The following is a 20,942-nucleotide window of genomic DNA, read 5'->3' as shown; positions in this document are numbered from 1 at the left end:
ACGGCTAAAGGAACTAGATATGTTTAGCCTAACAAAGAGAAGGCTTAGGGGAGACATCATAGCAGTGTTCCAATACTCAAAGGGCTGTTACAGAAAAGAGGGTGTCAATTTATTCTCCATAGCACTTGAAGATAGTACAAGAAGCAATGGGTAGAAGCTTGTCAGAAGGAGATCCAGCCTGGAAATAAGAAGAAATTTCCTGATGATGAAAATGAATTTAGAATTTAGAATAACAGAGTGGGAAGGGCCCTTGGAGGTCTTCTAGTCCAACCCGCTGCTTAAGCAGGAAACACTACACTACTTCAGATAAATGGTTATCTAATCTCTTCTTAAAAACTTCCAGTGTTGGAGCATTTACAACATCTGGAGGCAAGTTGTTCCACTGATTAATTGTTCTAACAGTCAGGAAATTTCTTCTTAGTTCTAAGTTGCTTCTCTCCTTGATTAGTTTCCACTGATTAATCAATGGGCCAGTTTGCCTCCCAGAGTTGTGGATCCTCGATCATTGAAGGTTTTCAAGAAAAGATTGGACAACCATTTGTCCAGGATGATATAAGGACTCCTGCATTGGGCAGGCAGTTGGATGACAGGACCTCCAAGGTCCCCTCCTAGCCCTATGATTTCATGATAGTGAAAGATACTTTTGAACAAATGAGCCCAGAAGTTAATTTTGTCTTCCTCTATTGGTGGTTTAAAAGGTGTTATAGAAGAGAAACAAGTTTTACCTGACAAAACTGGTACTGAGTTGAAAATGGATATACAAATGGCAGGCTATAAGAATCACATGGAAAAAGATGTTATACTGGACATAAAAAGAAACAATCTAATATCTTAATAATTTAAAGTGATATATAAAATAAACTGAGAGTGAATTGGTTAATTTTTCTATATTGGATTTACAACAGAGGTTTGTTAAAGTTTTGAAGAGTTTTGTGAGAAGAAACAAATAAAAAATGAAATCAAATTCTATAACAGCCAAATCGTTAGTTCTAACTGCAAGCTAAGAGCGAACCGGTTCTCTGTTTCCATGAAAGTGGGCCCGCCTGTCCCTGGGTTGTACTGACCTTTATTTCTGCTTCCAAAGCCCAGCTGATCAGTGGTAGCAGATTGAATTGCTGCCCCTCAGCTGTTTCCCTTACTCCCTTCATTGTTTGCAATGCAAAAGTTCAATTTTTGCTAAACTGCACACGCGCACACAGCACATATGAAGTGAACAGATTGTTCAGCTGTTAAGAACCCACCCCTGGATCTATAATAGAATATAAATAAAGGGACTAAGGAGCAAGATTGAGAGAAGTAAAAGGAAGGAATATAAAGTTAGTTTATTCTATCAATTTTAAAATAGATGTGTTTTTTAATCTCTGAAAACACTTAATGGACTTTTGCTGGAAAGTTTTTAAGGACAATTTTTCTCAGCCTTAGCAGCGTCTCGACTTCAATTCCCTAAATTCCCTAGCAGCATGCTAGTGGATTCTGGGAATTGAAGTCTACACATTTTCAAGTTGCCAAGGTTAAGAAACCTTTAAGGATTTGCTTCTAGATAAGAAATGGGATATGGGAAGAAGAGATCTACAGATAATGCCACTTCCCATTTGCTAACTAACCTGTTGTGGCTTGGTAGGAGCCTTTGGAGCTGCTAGCAGACTCTGACACAGAAACCTCCTGTGAGTGGTTTCAGGATGCTCACAGGAGAGGATAACAAGCAGCTGTGGCTCGTTAAGGATCTCCTCCTATGGATAAAAGACTGATGGTGCTACGCCCTAGTTGCAGAAGTCAACATTCCGTTCTGTTCCATTCCGTTCCGTTCCTGTTCTAGTCAAGTTCTCTGTTTGTTTGCAAGTATCAAGAAAAAGCACTTGGATAAGTGATTTGATTTATGTAATTCTGTTTTGTATTAGTTTGAGTGAAGACTTTTGCCAGAGCCTTTTATCTGTGTTTATTTTGGGTTCGCAGCCAGCTCGAGCCGGGACTGATAAAAATATTTCCTTTGAAGTTCTGTCTGGCTGTAGTTTTTGAACGGGCAAGGTGGGGGTCAGAACAGTTTGACTTCTACCCAGACAAATCTCCATTCATAAAATTATGGAGCAACTTTACGCTGAGAATGCCAGACTGGCCCAGCAAATAACAGTATTGGCTTATCAAATTTCTCAGCTGCAGAGATCTGTAACCCCACCCCCACAGCCAAGGAGAAAGTGCCCAGTGGCTATGCCGGATAAGTTTGATGGAAATCAAGCCATGTTTGCCGCATTTCTGGGACAATGCCAGCTGTTCCTGAGTTTGAGAGCGGAGGACTTTCCCACTGACCAGACAAAGGTGGAATTTATTATTAGTTTGCTCTCAGGCACAGCTGCCTGTTGGGCTACCCCCTTGTTAATTCAGCCTAGCCCATTGTTGAATGACTTCCAGGGTTTTTGTCAATACTTTAAGCGTATGTTTGAGGATCATATTAAGGGGGAAACAGCAACCAGATGTCTTAAATCACTGCAGCAGGGGAGTGGTCCATTGCAAGACTATGTGAATGAATTCAGCTGCGTAGCCAGGATTCAGCGTGGAATGAACCAGCTCTGATGGACACTTTCCAAGACGGGTTGTCTGATGCCTTGCAAGATGAACTGGCGAGGGTGGAAAGGTCACCGATGTTCGACGTGTTGGTCCACTTGTGCCTCCAGATAGACGCCCAGCTGCAGAGTCGGAGGCCTCGCCATGCATTCCAGGAGACCACTAGCATGCCGGTTCATCAAGAGACTGCAATGGAATGGGAGGAGCCCATGGAGTTGGGTGCTGTCAGACCCCGAGTGTCACGTCCAGAGATGGACAGACGATGTACTGAGGGGTTGTGTTTCTACTGTGGGGATCCTGGACAACTGGCGGGGAGTTGCCCCAAGAAGAATAGAAGGGTTGCGCGGACTGCGGCCATCCCTCAGCAACGAACTATCGTGTCAGACAACTGGCACGTTTGTGCAGCTTTGATACCCCGCTCAGATAATATAGCGTGCATTCGTGGAGTGTGGAATCCAAGGGCGGATGCCCTGCCTAGGAAATCGGAGAACTCTGACCCTGTGGATTCGCTTCCACCCCGGACTGTTCCACCCATCGCATCCTGCACTGCAGTGTATCATCCTGTGAGCATAGAGTCTCTGATATGGGATGCGCAGCGGGGTGACGAATAGGTGGAGCGACGAAAGGAGGAAGTAGGGCTGGCTTCCCTGTGGACTTTGGAGGGGGATCTTTTGAAGTATCGGGGCCGGCTCTATGTTCCCGCAGAGCCCATCCGTAGACGGGTGCTCTTCCAGGTTCATGGCGCTTCTGCAGCGAGACATTGGGGGTTTTTCCGGACATTGCACTTGGTATCCTGTACGTTTTGGTGGCCCCACTTAAGAAATGACGTGCGGAAGTGCGTGGAGTCATGTGTCCAGTGCCAAGGGGCCAGGTCTGCGACGAGGGCTTCACCAAGATTCCCACCTTTGCCGACCCCGGTCCCCGTAGCACAGGACTTCGTTTCTAGGATCCCGGCAAGGCACCAGTATCTTGAACTGTGTTCCGTGGAGGCCGTCACCCACCCTTCCGGGCCGCATCCTGAGCGTCGGAACCAGGGGACGTGCCCTGCAGTGGGGGATAGTGTTGTGGGCCGGCAGGAGTTGTTGGAGCTGCCGCAGACTCTGATGGCAAGGGGTCTTATGAGTTGGCCTTGGAGGAGGTGGAGGACCCTGGACAGGGTGTTGTGGCCTGGCAGGAGTTATTAGAGCTGTCGCCAGACTCTGACAGTATGGGGGTTGGTGGGTTGGCTTTGGAGGAGATGGAGAACCCTGGACAGGGTGTTAGGGCCTGGCAGGAGCCGTTGGAGCTGCCGCCAGTATCCGACAGTATGAGGGGCTGCTGGGTTGGCCTTGGAGAAGGTGGAGGACCCTGGACGGGGTGTCAAAGCCACACAGGGCTGGAAGAGACGTGGTGGCCACCGGATACTGGGGGAGCATTGGATCAAGTGGAATGTTCCAGAAGGTATTTGGGAGTTATATAAGGAGGCACACCTGCTGAGGGTTGCTCAGCGTAAGAAACAAAGGAGGAAACACAGGAAATGATTGCGGGCCTATCTTATGGACAACCCATCCCGACCGCATCCAGACCGTCAGACCCGGGGGAAGGGCCCTGCGGTGAGGGATAGTGTTGTGGCTCGGTAGGAGCCTTTGGAGCTGCTATCAGACTCTGACACAGAAACCTCCTGTGGGTGGTTTCAGGATGCTCACAGGAGAGGATAACAAGCAGCTGTGGCTCATTAAGGATCTCCTCCTGCAGATAAAAGACTGATGGTGCTACGCCCTAGTTGCAGAAGTCAACATTCCATTCTGTTCCATTCCGTTCCGTTCCTGTTCTAGTCAAGTTCTCTGTTTGTTTGCAAGTATCGAGAAAAAGCACTTGGATAAGTGATTTGATTTATGTAATTCTGTTTTGTATTAGTTTGAGTGAAGACTTTTGCCAGAGCCTTTTATCTGTGTTTATTTTGGGTTCGCAGCCAGCTCGAGCCGGGACTGATAAAAATATTTCCTTTGAAGTTCTGTCTGGCTGTAGTTTTTTTTTTAATATATAATTTTATTTTTTATTACATAGACAACATCACATAACAATAGAAAAAAAAACAATGGGAAAAGGAGAAGAAAAAAAAGGGGGAAAAAACCCATCATCACATACAATATGTCATTTGATCACAGGTGCATCCCTACTACGTTTATACATCCCATATCTCTCTGTTGTATATTTAATAAACACCACAATAAGCTAGGGTTTTAAAAAAGGGGGGGAGGGGGAAGACAAAAAAGACAAAAAGGAAAGAATCTTATTTTTCTCTCTATTCTGCTGTCTTTATGTACGGTAGCAGTCCCCAACCTTTTCAGCTCTGTGGTGGGGATGGTTTTGCACAACAGTCCACCACTCATGTGGCCTGGGTTCCAATGGGCCATGGACCAGTACTGAGCCAAAGACTAGGGATTGGAGCAGGGCCATCTTAACAGCATTATGGGCCCCAGGCAAAGCAGTGTACTGGTTTGCCTGGGACCCATAATGACTTTGACAACTATTCACAGGAATAAAAATGTAAATGGTCGATAAAATTAAACGTATATTTATTTTATTGGCACTTTCAACAAAATCAATGTTGAAACATTAAAAACATGTGGGCTCATCTCATCATCTATGGAAAAAAATCAGTGTTAGTATCTATTAATGCATGTTAGTATTAATAAAAATGCAGTAAAATGTAATAAATTTGTTGCTGTATTTATATGATACAAGGTCTATTGAAGGTTTAACTTAAACAGATTAGTCTGGACCCCCTATACTTGTGGACCCCATGGGCAACTGCCCTTCAGGCCCATGCATTAAGACAGCCCTGGGCTGGGAACGATATAATATACAGAGCTGGAATAACCAAAGACCCATCCCTTTGGAATTATTCATGATAATTATTCCCTGTTTCCAGTGGCTCTGAAAAGTTCTGTACCTTTTGATAAAGATATATAGGTAATTAAAATGTTGTTCGTGTCTCTCTCGCTCTCCCTGTTCTTGCTTGCCTTTTGTCTCATTTTTGTCAGTTAAGAGTTTTGATATTTGCTGAGGTTGAATAAATACATTTCTGCTGGCTGAACTGGGTGACTTGATGAAAAACATGTGAATATGTCATATTGCAAATGATGCAGGTACTTGTGTCAAATTCAGGTCACGGGTGTAAGGTATGTGATGCTAGCACCGCAAGTGTTGTATTATTCTGGCAACACAGCAGCTTGATGTGGACAATATTGGCTCAGTAACATTCAGATGTGGAGGATTTTAGAAACTGGTTTTCTTTAAAAGAAGCAAATTTGTCACATTCAGATCTAATAGAAAGTTTCTCACCACTGCTGTTTAGATAATACTAAACTATCAGTAATTAGGCAATTAAAATTGTCCAACAACCTACCTTTCACAATGGATTTTCAAGTATTTGTACTTATATATTTATTTTGGCCTCTTGGTCAAGATCATGTCTGTCTGTCTGCTTGTATGTCTGTCTATCTTGCAACCAACCTACTTACTTGCCTACCTACCCAGATGTGGTATTCAGCAGGTTCTGACCAGTTCTGGAGAACCAGTAGCAGAAATTTTGAATAGTTTGGAGAACTGGTAAATTCCACTTCTAACTGGTCCCACCCCCATCTATTATATGCCTTGTGATTCCCAGCTTATCGGGAGGAAATGGGGATCTTCCAGTAACCTTCCCCTGGAGTGGGGAGGGAATGGAGATTTTACAGTATCCTTCCTCTGCTACCTCCACCATGCCACACCCACACAACCGGTAGTAAAAAACAAATGAATCCCACCACTGTACCTACCTAACTACTTTCCTGGCCTTTCAGCCCAGATCTCATCTGGATCTTATAGTTCCTGGGCTATAAAGGGCAATAGTCTTGTTTATGAATCAGGTTAACAGTCAAAGGTTAAGGAATCAGAGATCAAAACTACAGTGAAAATTTATATCATTTGATCAAACACAAAGAAATGCATCTGCTAAGATCAAAATAGAATGACCAAATTTATAGTACTATAGTACTATATAATACTATAACCTATAGTATAGTTTATAGTATATTGAGCAAAGATGGGAAATAATACTATTGTTTCCTATATCACATTTCAACCAATTTATGACATTCAACAAGTCCCAGAATTCAAAAGTACAACTATTTAAACTAAACAATAGAGAATCTGAGGCAGAAATGAATCACCTTGTTCTTAATTTAACGTAAACATTACACTTTATGTTTTGATCATTTAAAAAAATAACAAAAATCTCTTTAAAAACCACATGCTAGACTCTTCAGCAGTCAATGAGATATTATGTAATACTCATATCTCATAAAGAAAAACTTGTAGGATACAATCAGAATTACTTCTGGCCTCCTTTAATTTTTTCATTATATTACTTTCTCAGCTTCTTTGTATGTACCATAATCCCACTGTTTTAATCAGATGAGGTAGAATAACTGTATCACTAGCGCCCTCCAATGGTAAATCTTGATTTCCCTCCCCCAAAGTGAAGATAAATTTGAGTAAAGAGCTATCCTTGCCTTACAAAGAGCTTGGTTCCACTTCCAAAATTTGCTCTGTCACCTCTCACTTCTTTTCATCAGAACTCTGTCAAACACCTTCCTAGACATGATTAACAAAATAATCTCCATTTTTTTTGCAGTCACTTTTTCTTTTTCTCCCCTCCATATAATAGAGCTTTCTCCATATAACAGCTTTCTACAAGTCATCAGTCATGGTGGAATCTTCCTAAATTAAATAAATTATTTAACTATAAGCAAGCCACAATCAACTTTTAACATTTCTATGCTGACTCCATGTATATATGTGGTCTTACAATTTTCTTTATTCTAACAATATTTATAGCATCTTTTCCTTGTACATTAACATTTGTAACACTCATAATCAAAACATTTCAACAGGAAACAAAATCACAGAAATAATCAGCTTAATGTTGGTTCAAAATCTGGCAAATTTATAATTCAATGCTAATATAAAATAAAGCCTTACTCACTGCCACTGATTTCTGTGATATGAAATGTTACATGTTTTATTATCTTATCTCAGGTTGTTGCATGTGTACATTCCTCTTAAAAATTCAAGGATGCTATCCATTCATATTTTTTCTAGATTAAACTATGGAAATTTCTCTGAATCTTACTGTGAATCTACAGGTGAAACTCAAAAAATTTGAATATCGTGCAAAAGTTCATTTATTTCAGTAATGCAACTTAAAAAGTGAAACTAATATATGAGATAGACTCATTACATGCAAAGCAAGATAGTTCCAACCTTGATTTGTCATAATTGTGATTATGGCTTACAGATCATGAAAACCCCAAATCCACAATCTCAGAAAATTAGAATATTGTGAAAAGGTGCAATATTTTAGGCTCAAAGTGTCCCACTCTAATCAGTTAATTAAGCCATAACACCTGCAAAGGGTTCCTGAGCCTTTAAATGGTCTCTCAGTCTGGTTCAGTAGGAATCACAACCATGGGAAAGACTGCTGACCTGACAGTTGTGCAGAAAACCATCATTGACACCCTCCATAAGGAGGGAAAGCCTCAAAAGGTAATTGCAAAAGAAGTTGGATGTTCCCAAAGTGCTGTATCAAAGTACATTAATTGAAAGTTATGTGGAAGGGAAAAGGGTGGAAGAAAAAGGTGCACAATCAGCAGGGATGACCGCAGCCTGGAGATTATTGTCAGGAAAAGGCCATTCAAAAGTGTTGGGGACTTTCACAAGGAGTGGACTGAGTCTGGAGTCAGTGCATCAAGAGCCACCACACACAAACTCCTCTTTTCTGATGAGAGCAACTTTTACATCTCATTTGGAAACCAAGGACCCAGAGTATGGAGGAAGAATGGAGAGGCACACACTGCAAGATGCTTGAAGTCCTGTGTGAAGTTTCCACAGTCTTTGTTGATTTGGGAAGCCATGTCATCTGCTGGTGTTGGTCCACTGTGCTTCATTAAATCCAGGGTCAACACAGCCATCCACCAGGAGATTTTGGAGCACTTCATGCTTCCTTCTGCAGACGAGCTTTATGAGGATACTGACTTCATTTTGCAGCAAGACTTGGCACCTTCCCCCACTGCCAAAAGCACCAAAACCTGGTTCAATAACTGTGGGATTACTGTGCTTGATTGGCCAGCAAACTCGCCTGACCTGAACCCCATAGAGAATATATGGGACATTGGCAAGAGAAAGATGAGAGACATGAGACAGAACAATGCAGAAGAGCTGAAGACCGCTATTGAAGTGTCCTGGTCTTCCATAACACCTCAGCAGTGCCACAGGCTGATAGCTTCCATGCCATGCTGCATTGAGGCAGTAATTGCTGCAAAAATTGCCCAAACCAAGTACTGAGTACATATGCATGCTTATACTTTTCAGAGGTCCGATATTGTTCAATGTGCAATCCTTGTTTTATTGATTGCATGTAATATTCTAATTTTCTGAGATGGTGGATTTGGGGTTTTCATGAGCTGTAAGCCATAATCATCACAATTATGATAGATCACAGTTTGAACTATCTTGCTTTGCATGTAATAAGTCTATCTCACATATTAGTTTCACCTTTTAAGTTGCCTTACTGAAATAAATGAACTTTTGCACAATATTCTAATTTTTTGAATTTCACCTGAAGGTATGAGTTGGCCATTTTGATCCCAGATTAATCTAGAAAGAAGGACTAGGAGTGACATGATGGCAGTGTTTCCTGACAGTTAAAACAATTAATCAGTGGAATGACTTGCCTCTAGAAGTTGTGAGTGCTCCAACACTGGATGTTTTTAAGAAGCGTTTGGGCAATCATTTGTCTGAAATGGTATAGCGTTTTCTGCTATACCGTAGAGGGTTGGACTAGAAGACCTCTGCCTCTTCCAATTCATTCTATTCCATCCTACCCTATCCTACCCTACTCTACTCTCAGCTGTTTCTGAATCAAGTCTCTAATGTAAATGTATGCTCACTCCTAGCTTGTAATAATTCAAGTTGTGATTAATCATTTTATTTAGTGCCAGAAGTGACAGTGACTGAATTATAGGATTTCTGCCATTATCAAGTATGATATAAACCAATGCAGAATAAAGCTACACTGCCCAGTCAATGTCCTAGATATTCTGTCCCCATGACCTTACCACCCATCCAAAATGCTGCATCAGATGGTGGACCCCATAAACAGCAGAACCTTTGATGACCTTTGGAAGAAACACTAGAGAGGCAATCCTTTTAATTGAGTTGTACCTGTACAAATTTATATTCCTAGATGAAACATGCAAACATTTCTTTTATTAGATTTAAAAAAATTATTTAGGGTCCTTTTAAATTGAGAAAGGACCAGTTCTTAACTGTATCCCTTCCTCTTTCTTATTTCCCTATCATGACATTATTATGACATTTATGCAAGTACTTTGTTCCTTTGTTGGTTTTTCAGGTATATCATTGTCACTTGCAACATACTCTGTTGAGCCAATCCATTTGTTGGCCAGTTACTTGGTTACTTCACTCCTCCTCCGGCCAGCCACCTGTGAGAATGCTCTTGGTTTCCGCAGGAAAACTTTATTGTTTTGGCTATCAAACTCCCATCTAGCTATTTCCCCCTTCCCTCTGTTGTGTGGCAAACCTGAAGCCTCCAAGATGGTCTTAGCCAGGTTCACTTCAGGGTTGACATCTGGACTATAATAGGATACATTAGACCAGTTGTTCTTTTCTTTGATAAGATTGCATTGAATACCACATTATCCAGTTCTATCCCAATTATTTGAATGCATATTCCAAATTTAAATTGGGAACTGATATAGGGTAGGGTTCAGAGTGGATTTAAATTTAACTTGATTGATCAGATTGATCATATTCTTGTATAGGCTTCAGGGAATAAATTTGCAGTCCTTTTGAATTCCTGTTTTTGTGATCCGGACAATTATAGCATAAACAGAAAAGAAACATTATTGAATTTTGCTCATCATTTCAAAATATCACTGTAATAGGAAAGCAAGAATGTCTGAAGGGAAATTAAACCACTCACAGTACATAAAGTTCCCTGTTGCAGGCTCCCACAAGGAGTACTTGTGAGCAAATATTTATTTCCTAAATTTGGGTCAGCATGAGAAATATAAATATTTTTCATGTTACTTAGCATCAAAACATACCCACTTTCAGGATTTGTTCAATCATGTGAACAATGTGCCCAATATTTAATAGATACTTTTTAAAATAATGGATTTTTCTGTTACTTATAGAATGGAACATCACATTAAAAATTGAGATATTCCTTCTGCTAGACTTCCTAAACACTTTGGCCCTTGGTCAAGGCCATTGATTAATTAGGTTAGCTTAAAACAGGCCTGTCAAACTGGCAGCCTGCATGCCTCATGCATAGGCCACGCCCACCCTGGCTCTGCAAAGGGAAAAAAAACATCTCAATACATCACGATACGTCATGTGACATGATCAAGTTTGACACCCGTGGGTTAAAAGATCAGAAGCAGGTTACAACTTTTATAAGCGTTTTCTCTGCTGAATCTCTTTCTGACTCAATTTTATCACCATCCCATATTGTTATCTTCTAGCAATTCTCCTTCACACATAAGAACACTTGAATACATGGATACCTGCACTCCTGTCATTCATTCATCCATTCATATAGAAATACAATGAGTATTTCAAAATTAGCAATGTTCCAGCTAATTCATGCTGTCAGAATGGACTTCTCCCTCTGCTCCCTATTCTTCTCCTTCTTGTCTGCAAAAACATAGGGATATTATTTCAGTGTTGGTTATCCTTTTCACTTTAAACTCTGTGCAGTACTTACTTTGAGGACAGCTATGTTGCGAACACCATGAGGTTCCCTCCCAGCAGCAAAGACACAACATTTCAGTAAAAAAGGAAATTTGCAAGAATGTGGTGCATTGGCTGTGGAGGGGGTTAATCAGTATAATTGTATCCTGGAGATTAGATTGGCTAGTAAACATAATTAAAACAGTTAAGTTCAACTGTGACAATTTAACCAAACAACAATATATCAACCTCACATAACTTCTGACAGTTTAAATCGTTATGACTTCTTAAATAGAATTAAGAATATGGGCTCACCGGGGCAAGCATGAAGAAGCCAATTAAAACTATCTAGAATCAGACACATAAAGGCTAAAAGGACAAGGGTGATTTATTAAGGAAGTAACATGCTGTGATCAAAAGTGGGCATCTCTGAACTTTCTTTCCTTGTGGTAGGGGAAAAGAAAAGGGGAAAAAATCAAACAGGATAAAGGAGAGAGTTTAAGCATATCAGCAGGAGCATCTCCAAGGGGAGTTAGGGGATAAATGAAGTCTCATGTCTAATAACATAATTATTGAAAAGCTGAAGCTTACATTCTTGCATTAGACATTGTGGTGAAAGCAGGCAATGTAAGTGGTATGTGGGAATATGTATAATCTTGAAATTAAATAGTCAAAAGCTAAAATAGCAGGGTAAGAGGCCCAGTTCCCCATTCAACAATGGGGTGATATTACGGTAATTTGGCTATTCTATTAAAGCATTTCTGCAGCTTTTGAAACATAAAATATTAACCTGGGTATAGCTTTTCCCAGAAATCAAAATAGCTGGTATGTTGCTGAACTATGAGCTCAAACCATTTATTTATTTATTTTTACTAACTGCATTCATGATGCAGTTATTTTACAATTCCTGCTCCCATCCAAAACAGCCCACAATTCTGCTGAATAATAATAAAAGGAGATATTGATTTGGAAATACCCTCTGTTGAGGTTGAACAATTATTCACATTTCCATTTATGTCTTTTACCATAAGGTGGCAGCATTCATTCACAAAACAGTCCATTTATAAACCTATTTCCAATGAGTTCTATCTCTGAAGCTAGAAATTTGTGTAACATGAAAGTGAATGTATAGTATAGTGTATCACGGGTGTCAAACTCGTGGCATCATATTGCCATCAAGTGATGTATTTCAACATTTTTTCCCTGGGTAGATGAATCGAGAAATACAACTATGTATTGATAAAATATAGATGGGTAGCAATATGTACCATCCATATCTATGTCTATATGTATATCTATATCTGTGTGTGTGAGAGAGAGGGGGTGGGGGGAGATTTTAAGAGAAAGTGACTAGCCCAAAGTCACCCAGCCAGATTTTATAACTAAGGCAGAACTTTCTAGTCTTAATCATAAGACTAAATGATAAGACAGCACAAGAATCTGCAGTTTTTCTTTATGTGTGTATTCCATTGTAAGCTCTGAATTCTTGATAATTGTTCTTATTAATAATTTATATTGGACTCCACTCCTACTGTAGCAGAGAGGATAATTGATTGACTGATTATATGCCATCATCTTTATCCATTTGTAGCAACCACATTATAAGATTTTCTCCATGAAGATCTGCCCCTAACCTGGTCTTTCAACAGTGAAAACATTTGTGCTGTAAATGAGTCCATACATCTGCCTGCTCTTCTCCTCCTCCTCCTCCTTTTTACCTTTCCCAGCATTAAAGCTTTCTCTAGGTCTTTACATGTGGCATCCAAAGGCGGAAGTGTGACACAACACAGTATTATTTAACAGGCTTTACAGCTTTGCAGAGAAATGAACTTGAGTTGCAAGGAATAGCTGTTTTGATTCACACTATCATGTATATTACATGGCATAAATTGTTTTTTCAGATATTTCTCCCCTTGACTGTGTATGTTACACTGGATACATTTTTAATGATGTGATTCATAATTAATGAACAGTTGATACCTGTCACATGTGGTAATACTCTTTAAGATGTAGTAGATTTCTTGGACATCTGATTTTGACAAACTGAAAAAAAATTACGTTTCCCTGAAAGAAGTAACGATAGCTACATATCTTTGAGCAATATTAATTGAAATATTGTCTTTTATTACAGAACTGTAACAGATGATAAGAAAGTCTGGTACTTCAATTGACAAGATGTAGAAAAGCAAGCTAAAAAATTCTTGGAATTATGATGAAGTATCAACTAATAGATCCTCACTCACTCAACCATTTTCTTGGAAAGGTTCAATGAGAGAAACTCAATATATTTAGTAAACCTATAAAAGTAAAAATATTGTTAACCATGGTTTAAAAATGGAGGGCTCCTGCCTTCAAAAGCAATATGCCATTGATTACTGACTACAATTAAGCACCTACTTTGCTTATTAGTAAAATAATCCAGAACAAATAGAAAATACTGACCCTATAATTATCTATTAAGACCTGCATTCAAATTACTACCCTTTTGTGAGGTTCTAGCTTCTTTAAAAAAAATCCAAGAGTTTTGAAGACCAGAGAAATTGGACAAAAAAGCAAAAAATCTGATGCATTTTAAAATGAAATGAAGAACCCTGGTCTTCACAAGAATGTTTGCTTAATAATATATTTTTATCTTGCTTCATGTATGAAGAACTGGATGGATAAAAACATGTAAAATGTGGTCTTTCGAAGGAAACAAGACTCAATGCCAAGAGAAAATTAAAAAATATTAAAAATTATGTAAACCTTTTTTTAAAAATTCTAAATAGGCAGAAATAGCAAATTGAGTCTTAGTTTTTAAATTTTTTCTTTTTGCATAATTTTATTTAAATAAATAGTTCATTTATTTTACCACCTGCTCTCTATAATTCAGAGAGAAGATGACCTGTGTGAGAGAACCTTCCAGAGGTTCTTTGTTTTTCTATCAACTTTTCCATGGAAGTAGAGTGGTCACATTCCAATATCAAACTGAATCTCAATCATAAATCGCTTCCCTTATTACTAGTTACTACGGTACTATAGATCCAGCAATAACATAACATGGACTTTCAGCAGTCCATCATTGTTCAGTATTCTTCAAAACTCTTTAAAAAATTGCATTACATTGTTGAGTGTACAATACTCATGGCCTCTTCAATTTCTTAAGTTTGTTCTCCAGGAAAAATTCATTAGGAGACATTACTGATAGTTCTCATGTTTCTAATACCACCAGTACCAGTAACCCATTAACAAAGGTTAGACAGTATGTGATTATCTCTCTTTAAAAAAAAAAATCCACTCAGCCAATTATCAGATTTTTCCTTCCATTCCAAGAAAATAATGGAAGTTCTGGTCTCATGCCATGGAGACAGATTATGTCACACTGCTTTACCAAAATAACTCTGACAAGACTTTTTGTAACATATATAAATGCACTATTTCAAACAAAAGGCTCCTTGTTCTGATTGGTCATCCATCGAGGTTAAATGCCAAGATAGAAAATTGACCTAATCAGATGTCTTTGTGTGCGAGTGTGTTAGTACGATTTTGTGCGATGGAAGACTTCTTTCCTAAAAGGGGAATAAAATGAACACGTAACAAATATATATTATAAGAATTCATTGCTATTCAGCAGTTGTTGAGTTGAGCTGGGGTAATAATCTCCTTCTAACTAAACTTTGCAAAAAAAAAAATGTTTTCTCCACTATTTTAAAATGATTTTTCCAAAGAGTAAGTTTCCCATGGGAACAGAAACAAAATTTTCTTTCTTTCTTTAAAACACCCAACATATCTAAATACTTTCCATTGTTGGAAACACAATAGAACTCTGAGTATAATTAGGACAATATACTTGCCAAGATTTTAAAAATTCCAAATAATAAGTCTCTATTTGTGGCCACAGAAACACACATTCAATCTTTTCATTCCAAGAGAAAATAAATAGATCCAGTGGAAAATCAGAAATAGAGAAATTGATCCTCTCCCTCCTCCCTGCCTTTTTATTATAAGGGGCATTAAGGTTTTACAGCAGGGCTGTAAAAATCCCAGCCTGCGGGCCGGATGTGTCATGTGCTGGCCATGCCTACACCCGGTTTAGCAAAGGGGGGGAGGAAGTCCTGATACGTCACATGACGCTGCCATGGCAATGTGAATTTGACACCCCTGTTTTACAGTATGGAGTCCCTACCATTAAAAATTATAACTAATTTGTCAAGTTCTCTGAAATAGTGTGAGAGAAATTAACAAGAAATCACTCTCTGTCTCTGTCTCTGTCTCTCCATATACATTAAACATTTACATATACATATGCATTTAACAAATATAGGAACCAATATTTTTATACCACTCTATAGGAGATCCAAAGGAATGCCTGAACAGCCACATAGAGATGCTCTCGGAAAAAGATGGCCTATTGGGAGGGAATCTCAGCTCTATATGGCAAGCAGATCTTTTAGCCAGCCTCTCAAAATGAGAGCTTGACTTTCTGGGGAAACCACCAGAGAAGATTGCAAATGACAATCACATGATTTTGGGACACTTGGCAATTGGTCAAAAGTGCAAACAAGCAACCAGATGCAATCTGTGAGGGGGAGCGGCAAAGTGATGCTTTATGATGGCCAGAAGTACCTTACAGGCCATAAAGCACCCTTTCTGAGGCCATTGTAAGGGTAGATGAAAGGTAGTTCACAACTGGTCATAAGTCAAAGACTATCTGGAAGGCTGATCTGGTGAGAATCGAACTGCCAAACTGCAGGCAGTCGGCAGAAGTAGCCCACAGTACTGCATTCTGTACCACCATGGCTCTAGGTTTTCATAGCTGTTACAATAGTGATCCTAGTGATTTTACTTCTTGCCTTTCTCTGAACCTATTCAACTTAGCCAGAATTCTTAGTAATGTATGGTACTTATACCTAAACACAGTACTTACTAACTGAACACAGTAAAAGTATGGTTTGATCAGTGTAGAACACAGTGGACATATTCCACATTGTTATCTGTGCACTACTATAGTCTGTGAATAGAGACAATAGTCCTCCAGCAGGAATTCTTGCAGGAAGGAATCCCCAGTAGAACTGTTAATATTTTAAAGTATATTTCAGATGAAATGAAAAATAAATTGACCTTTGCTCTAAAATGAACATTGAAATTATGAGTAGCAGGGCAGCCAAATAGAATATGTTGATGATACCCATTTCTGTTATTGTGTTGAAAAGTTAGGGTCGACATATTAAATTGGTGTGAGCCAGGAAGTAGACATTGTGAATGTTATTAATGATCTCTTTTTTCCTTCCATAAATTGCTACTTTAGTACAGCCTTTCTGTTCAACTATCTTCCTCTATTATTAACAACAAAGGAATTAAAGATATTCCTTTGATAAATCAGGGAGAAACATGTTCTCCCTGATTTAACTTCTTTGGAGTGAAACCACAATTAGTTGTATTTATATTGTATTGTAGTTCATCATTTACAAGAGTTCTAGCTTCAAAAGCCGTAAAATGCATCACTAGTAGATTTAAAATATTAAGCTTAATCACTTCACCTATACAGCATCTGATACCTTTTCCCAAATATCAACAATTATGAGGTCATATTACATCACTAGTAGATATTTAATCTAAGGAAAGGAGATTTCAGAGAGACATAGGGGCTCCAGTTCAGACAAAATAGAACAATGAACAAAGGCCTTCCAAATGTGTGTGTTTCACATATCTAGAGCACAGGAATGTTGTAAAGATAAATTTCCAAAACTATTTGCGACTTCTATTGAAAAGACTAGGAATAATTTACATGCTCAGTTGGGACTGACAAAATACAACCTTATGTCATTTTGTAACTTGCAGGTCTCAAAAGCAGAGGCAAAATAACAACAGACTTCATGCTTAATAAGTTTATATAGATAAAGTTTAGTTTATTTCTTTGATACTGTATCTAAATACAGAGCAGCTTTTAGAATCATAAAGTGATATGTCAGAATGAAACAAATGAAACTATATAGCAACTAGTTTAGCTCGAGATTGCAAACCAGTGGACCTTATATACATAAAAGACAATATTTTTGAGATGAACACAGGATTTTTTAAAAAAATGTTTATTACTATGTAAAAAAAATAAATCTACAAGAGTGACAGTGCAAACATTTGAGGACTTGCATGGCACAGATATCATACATGAATATAATCTACAATTGTACAAAAGGTTCGTGATTCCTTGAAGCAATGGCTGAGATATGCACTACAATCAACACAGTTAAAAATAAATTGGCATTTAATCGGGAAGATGAGCTACATATAATTGGTTCTGCAGTATAAGGTCTTTCAATTTCAGGTGGTAAAGCCATCATTCCATGAATCTGAAATATAAATGAAATGAATTATCTACTTGTTTAGACACATGGCTAGTTTGAATTTAGCTTCCCTCTGTTCAAATACATTTATGCTACATTTTTCAGGTAGGCATTTCCTTATAAATATCAACAAATGATATAAAAACAAAAGAATAGATAGCAATGTTTAATAATTGTTTGACTTTTCAATATGATTAATGTTATCAAATTAGAAGGTGTAAGAGCAGACACCTTCTGCTCTTACAGGAAAGGTAAAATCTGCTAGAAGGCACGCATAGGAGGCCACTGAAGCCCCACTCCTTTACTTGAAAAGAACAATTGAAGGTATTAAGTACATTTAAACCGGAGAAAAGTAGGCTTTGTAGAGAGATGACACCTGTCTTCAACTATCTGAAGGACTGGTTTGCAGAACACAGAGTAGAAACTGTCCAGAAGATTGGACAAGAAAGTGTAAATTACAAGAAAATCGATTTCAGTGGGCCATCAAGAACAAAAAAAACAATAATAATCCTAACAGTAATTGCCTCAGGCAGTGCTGCACTTTCCTTCAGTGGTGGTGCTTAAAGAGACAAAAGCTTGAAGATGCCACTCTCCCTGCTTTCATTTCTATATAACAAAATAAGCAGAATTGCCCTGTCATCCACATATATTTTGCTTCTGTTAACAGACATTCATCCTGAAGATTATAAGCCACATATTACCCATTACATTTTTACCAGTATTTGCATATCTTAAATTTTCTCTATCTGTTTCATCATCTGTGGTAAACATTCTACCAAAATACAGCATTCATCTATGTGCTCTATCGTTCCATTATTTAAACATAACATAAAATCATTTACTCAATTTTGCCTATCAAACAGAATTATCTTGATCTTTGATACATTAATTTTTTAGGTCCACATACCTTGTTAAATCATATGATCTACTTAACATTTGCCTCAAATGAGTTTTCAGTCAAGATTACAGTTTCGTCTACATTATTCTATCTTTCAAATATGCACAATGGTTACTATGGTAAAGCCTTTATTTGGAATGATCTCTGCTGCTAAATAAAACAGTTAATTCATCTTTTTAACAGGGCTATTTTGGAATACACATGTCCTACAATCCATGCAATCGATCTCACAATCACAAAGGAAAACAGAGAAATCAACTTACAGTCCACTCTGCATTTTCTGTCTTGGTACACCTTACATTTAATGGTAACTTAAGAACATAGTCATTATAGGAGTGACCTTGTTCTCTGGACCATTTGAATTTGTTCATTGCATCAACGAAAGACAGATTTTTGTATTGTTTTGGACTCTTGATAATGAATGGCCAGGTTCTGCATATAAAAAGAAAAATACTTTTCAAGTATTTTCAACTTTTCAATACTTTTTACTGAGCTGTTCATACTTATTGGGCCTGTTCAACATGTGACTGCAAACTTTCCCCTTTTATGTTTCTGTCCCTAACATCTTTTCTAGTGTTTTGGAGAATGAATCCCTTAGAAATAGATTTGCTAAATACACGGGAGAATCAAGATAGAAAAAGTATACACAAGCTGTAACATGCATATTGGGCATAGCCTCAGATTTGTTCAGATTATGAATAACATTCATTTTCATTTATCTAAATAAATAAATATTTTTCAAGATGAAACATAATTAATCTACTATTTCCTCTCCTTCCCAAAGCAATCTATTAGCAGAAGGAGTTATGCAAATCCTGTACCAAAAATAGTCCTATACATATCTGCTCAGAAGTCTAATATCATAGAGTATGCTATCTTGTCCTATGATATTGCAGGAAGACTGAGAGAGGAAAGAAAAGAGCAAAAAAGCTAAACAGGAAACAGGTACCCAACAGCAAAAACAGGGATGAAAACTTGAATTTTTAAGAACAATGCACATCAAAACAAACATTTGGAAAAAATTCAATCTGGATAGAACTTCTCAAGTTAACACATTCTTTAAAAAAAAGTACATTTATGTAGACCTCAAGTAACTGCAGACAGGTTGCACATTGTGTTTTTGTTAAGTACATTACTTAATAAAATAGATATACAGACATGTCACAAAATAAAATTAAAGCATTAAGCTTTACTTTAAACTGCAACTCATGAACTTTGTAGGAGTGCAAGCTTGAACCATTACTAATTTTTTATATTTATCTTAAAAGCTATATTTCCTTTTTTTGAACTCCCTAAACCATTTGTCTTTTCTTGGGTCAAATGTGCATTTTTGTTAACAATGGTATAAATGTTCCTTTTGGAGAGCGATTCACTTATTACTCTGTCTACTTGCAGAAATTAGAAAGATTAATTGTAGGCTCTAAATCAGAACATGTGTTTTTTTCCCCTTAGCTGTCAGGAGAGATTATAAAAAGATAGAAAAAGTCTGCAAGTATTATTCTCTGAGGATGTAGCTCTCTGAAAGACTCTGTGCAGATCAGTCTGTAGTACAAGGCTCTTGGGAACAGTAATATAAAAACAGCTGTAAGAGTCAACTGTATATTTTATTCTGAGACATAAAAATATCAAAACTTTAAATAGTTAAAGAAGCACTGCTGAGCTTCTTGCTGCTGCAGCTACTAGAAACTTTCATCATGTAGTTCAGCCAACATTTATTATACAGATAAATCCTGATGAATATACTTCCTCTGGCTTGATTCAGAATAGACCAGAACCATTCAATAAACATGTCAGCCTGTCATGCATATTGTTTCCATTCTGAGCCTGTTCCAAAGTGAAGGTCTTTTTATAGCCCATTCATCAGAATCAGAATGAAGTCTGTTCCTAACCCTTCAGGAAGCTACTTGATTAATGAGATGCCCAGTTCCTACTCCTTGTCATCCTCACCCCTGGTTTATGGCACAGATGCACAAAGTGTGGTCAAGGGCCATGACCAGGGAAAGGCCTCCATGTTCCCACCACCAATTTGATTATGAAAAGCCACCAATTGGTTTTCCTAAAGATAGACCATTATCTTTTCATAAATGAGATACATAACGAGGGATAAACCTTCCCTAGAAAGTAATATCAAGAACAATTTTCAGCATTTATTCAAATGACAGTGAATGCAAGTATTAGTTCTGTAGTATGCTTACATACCTCACTGGTCTGTAAATTTGTTTAACACCAATGAACTGGAGTTGCTCCATTAAGTCAGGAATACTTTCACACCGAGTAAGGTTTATTTTTGGATAATACACGAGATAGGATAGGCACATTTCATTTCTGGTGCTAAAACCACCCTGGGAACAGAAAAACAAATCAACAATACAGGCTTCAGC

At 38.1% G+C, this 20,942-nt stretch overlaps 1 protein-coding gene across 2 annotated transcripts in view; it reads right to left on the bottom strand.

Annotated features, from left to right (window-relative positions):
• Positions 1-17,203: 17,203 nt before the first annotated feature.
• LOC148045088 (DBH-like monooxygenase protein 1) overlaps positions 17,204-20,942 on the bottom strand; it is a 38,649-nt gene continuing 34,910 nt past the window's right edge. Inside the window, exons 10-12 of one of the 2 annotated variants that reach the window (XM_087719142.1) lie at positions 20,761-20,903; positions 18,825-18,993; positions 17,204-17,669 (exon numbers count right to left, since the gene is read on the bottom strand). In XM_087719142.1, the coding sequence (XP_087575268.1) occupies positions 17,499-17,669; positions 18,825-18,993; positions 20,761-20,903 (483 nt within the window). In that variant the 3' untranslated portion in view covers positions 17,204-17,498. The remainder of the gene's footprint in view (positions 17,670-18,824; positions 18,994-20,760; positions 20,904-20,942) is intronic. The other variant, XM_087719143.1, reaches the window with a different exon arrangement.

The sequence above is a fragment of the Thamnophis sirtalis genome, unplaced genomic scaffold (genome assembly GCF_051295495.1).
Source record: "Thamnophis sirtalis isolate CommonGarterSnake01/CBP01778 unplaced genomic scaffold, rThaSir2_p1.2 scaffold_6, whole genome shotgun sequence".
NCBI lineage: Eukaryota > Metazoa > Chordata > Lepidosauria > Squamata > Natricidae > Thamnophis > Thamnophis sirtalis.
Note: the sequence above shows the minus strand (reverse complement) of the source record. Positions and strands in the feature narration are given on the sequence as shown.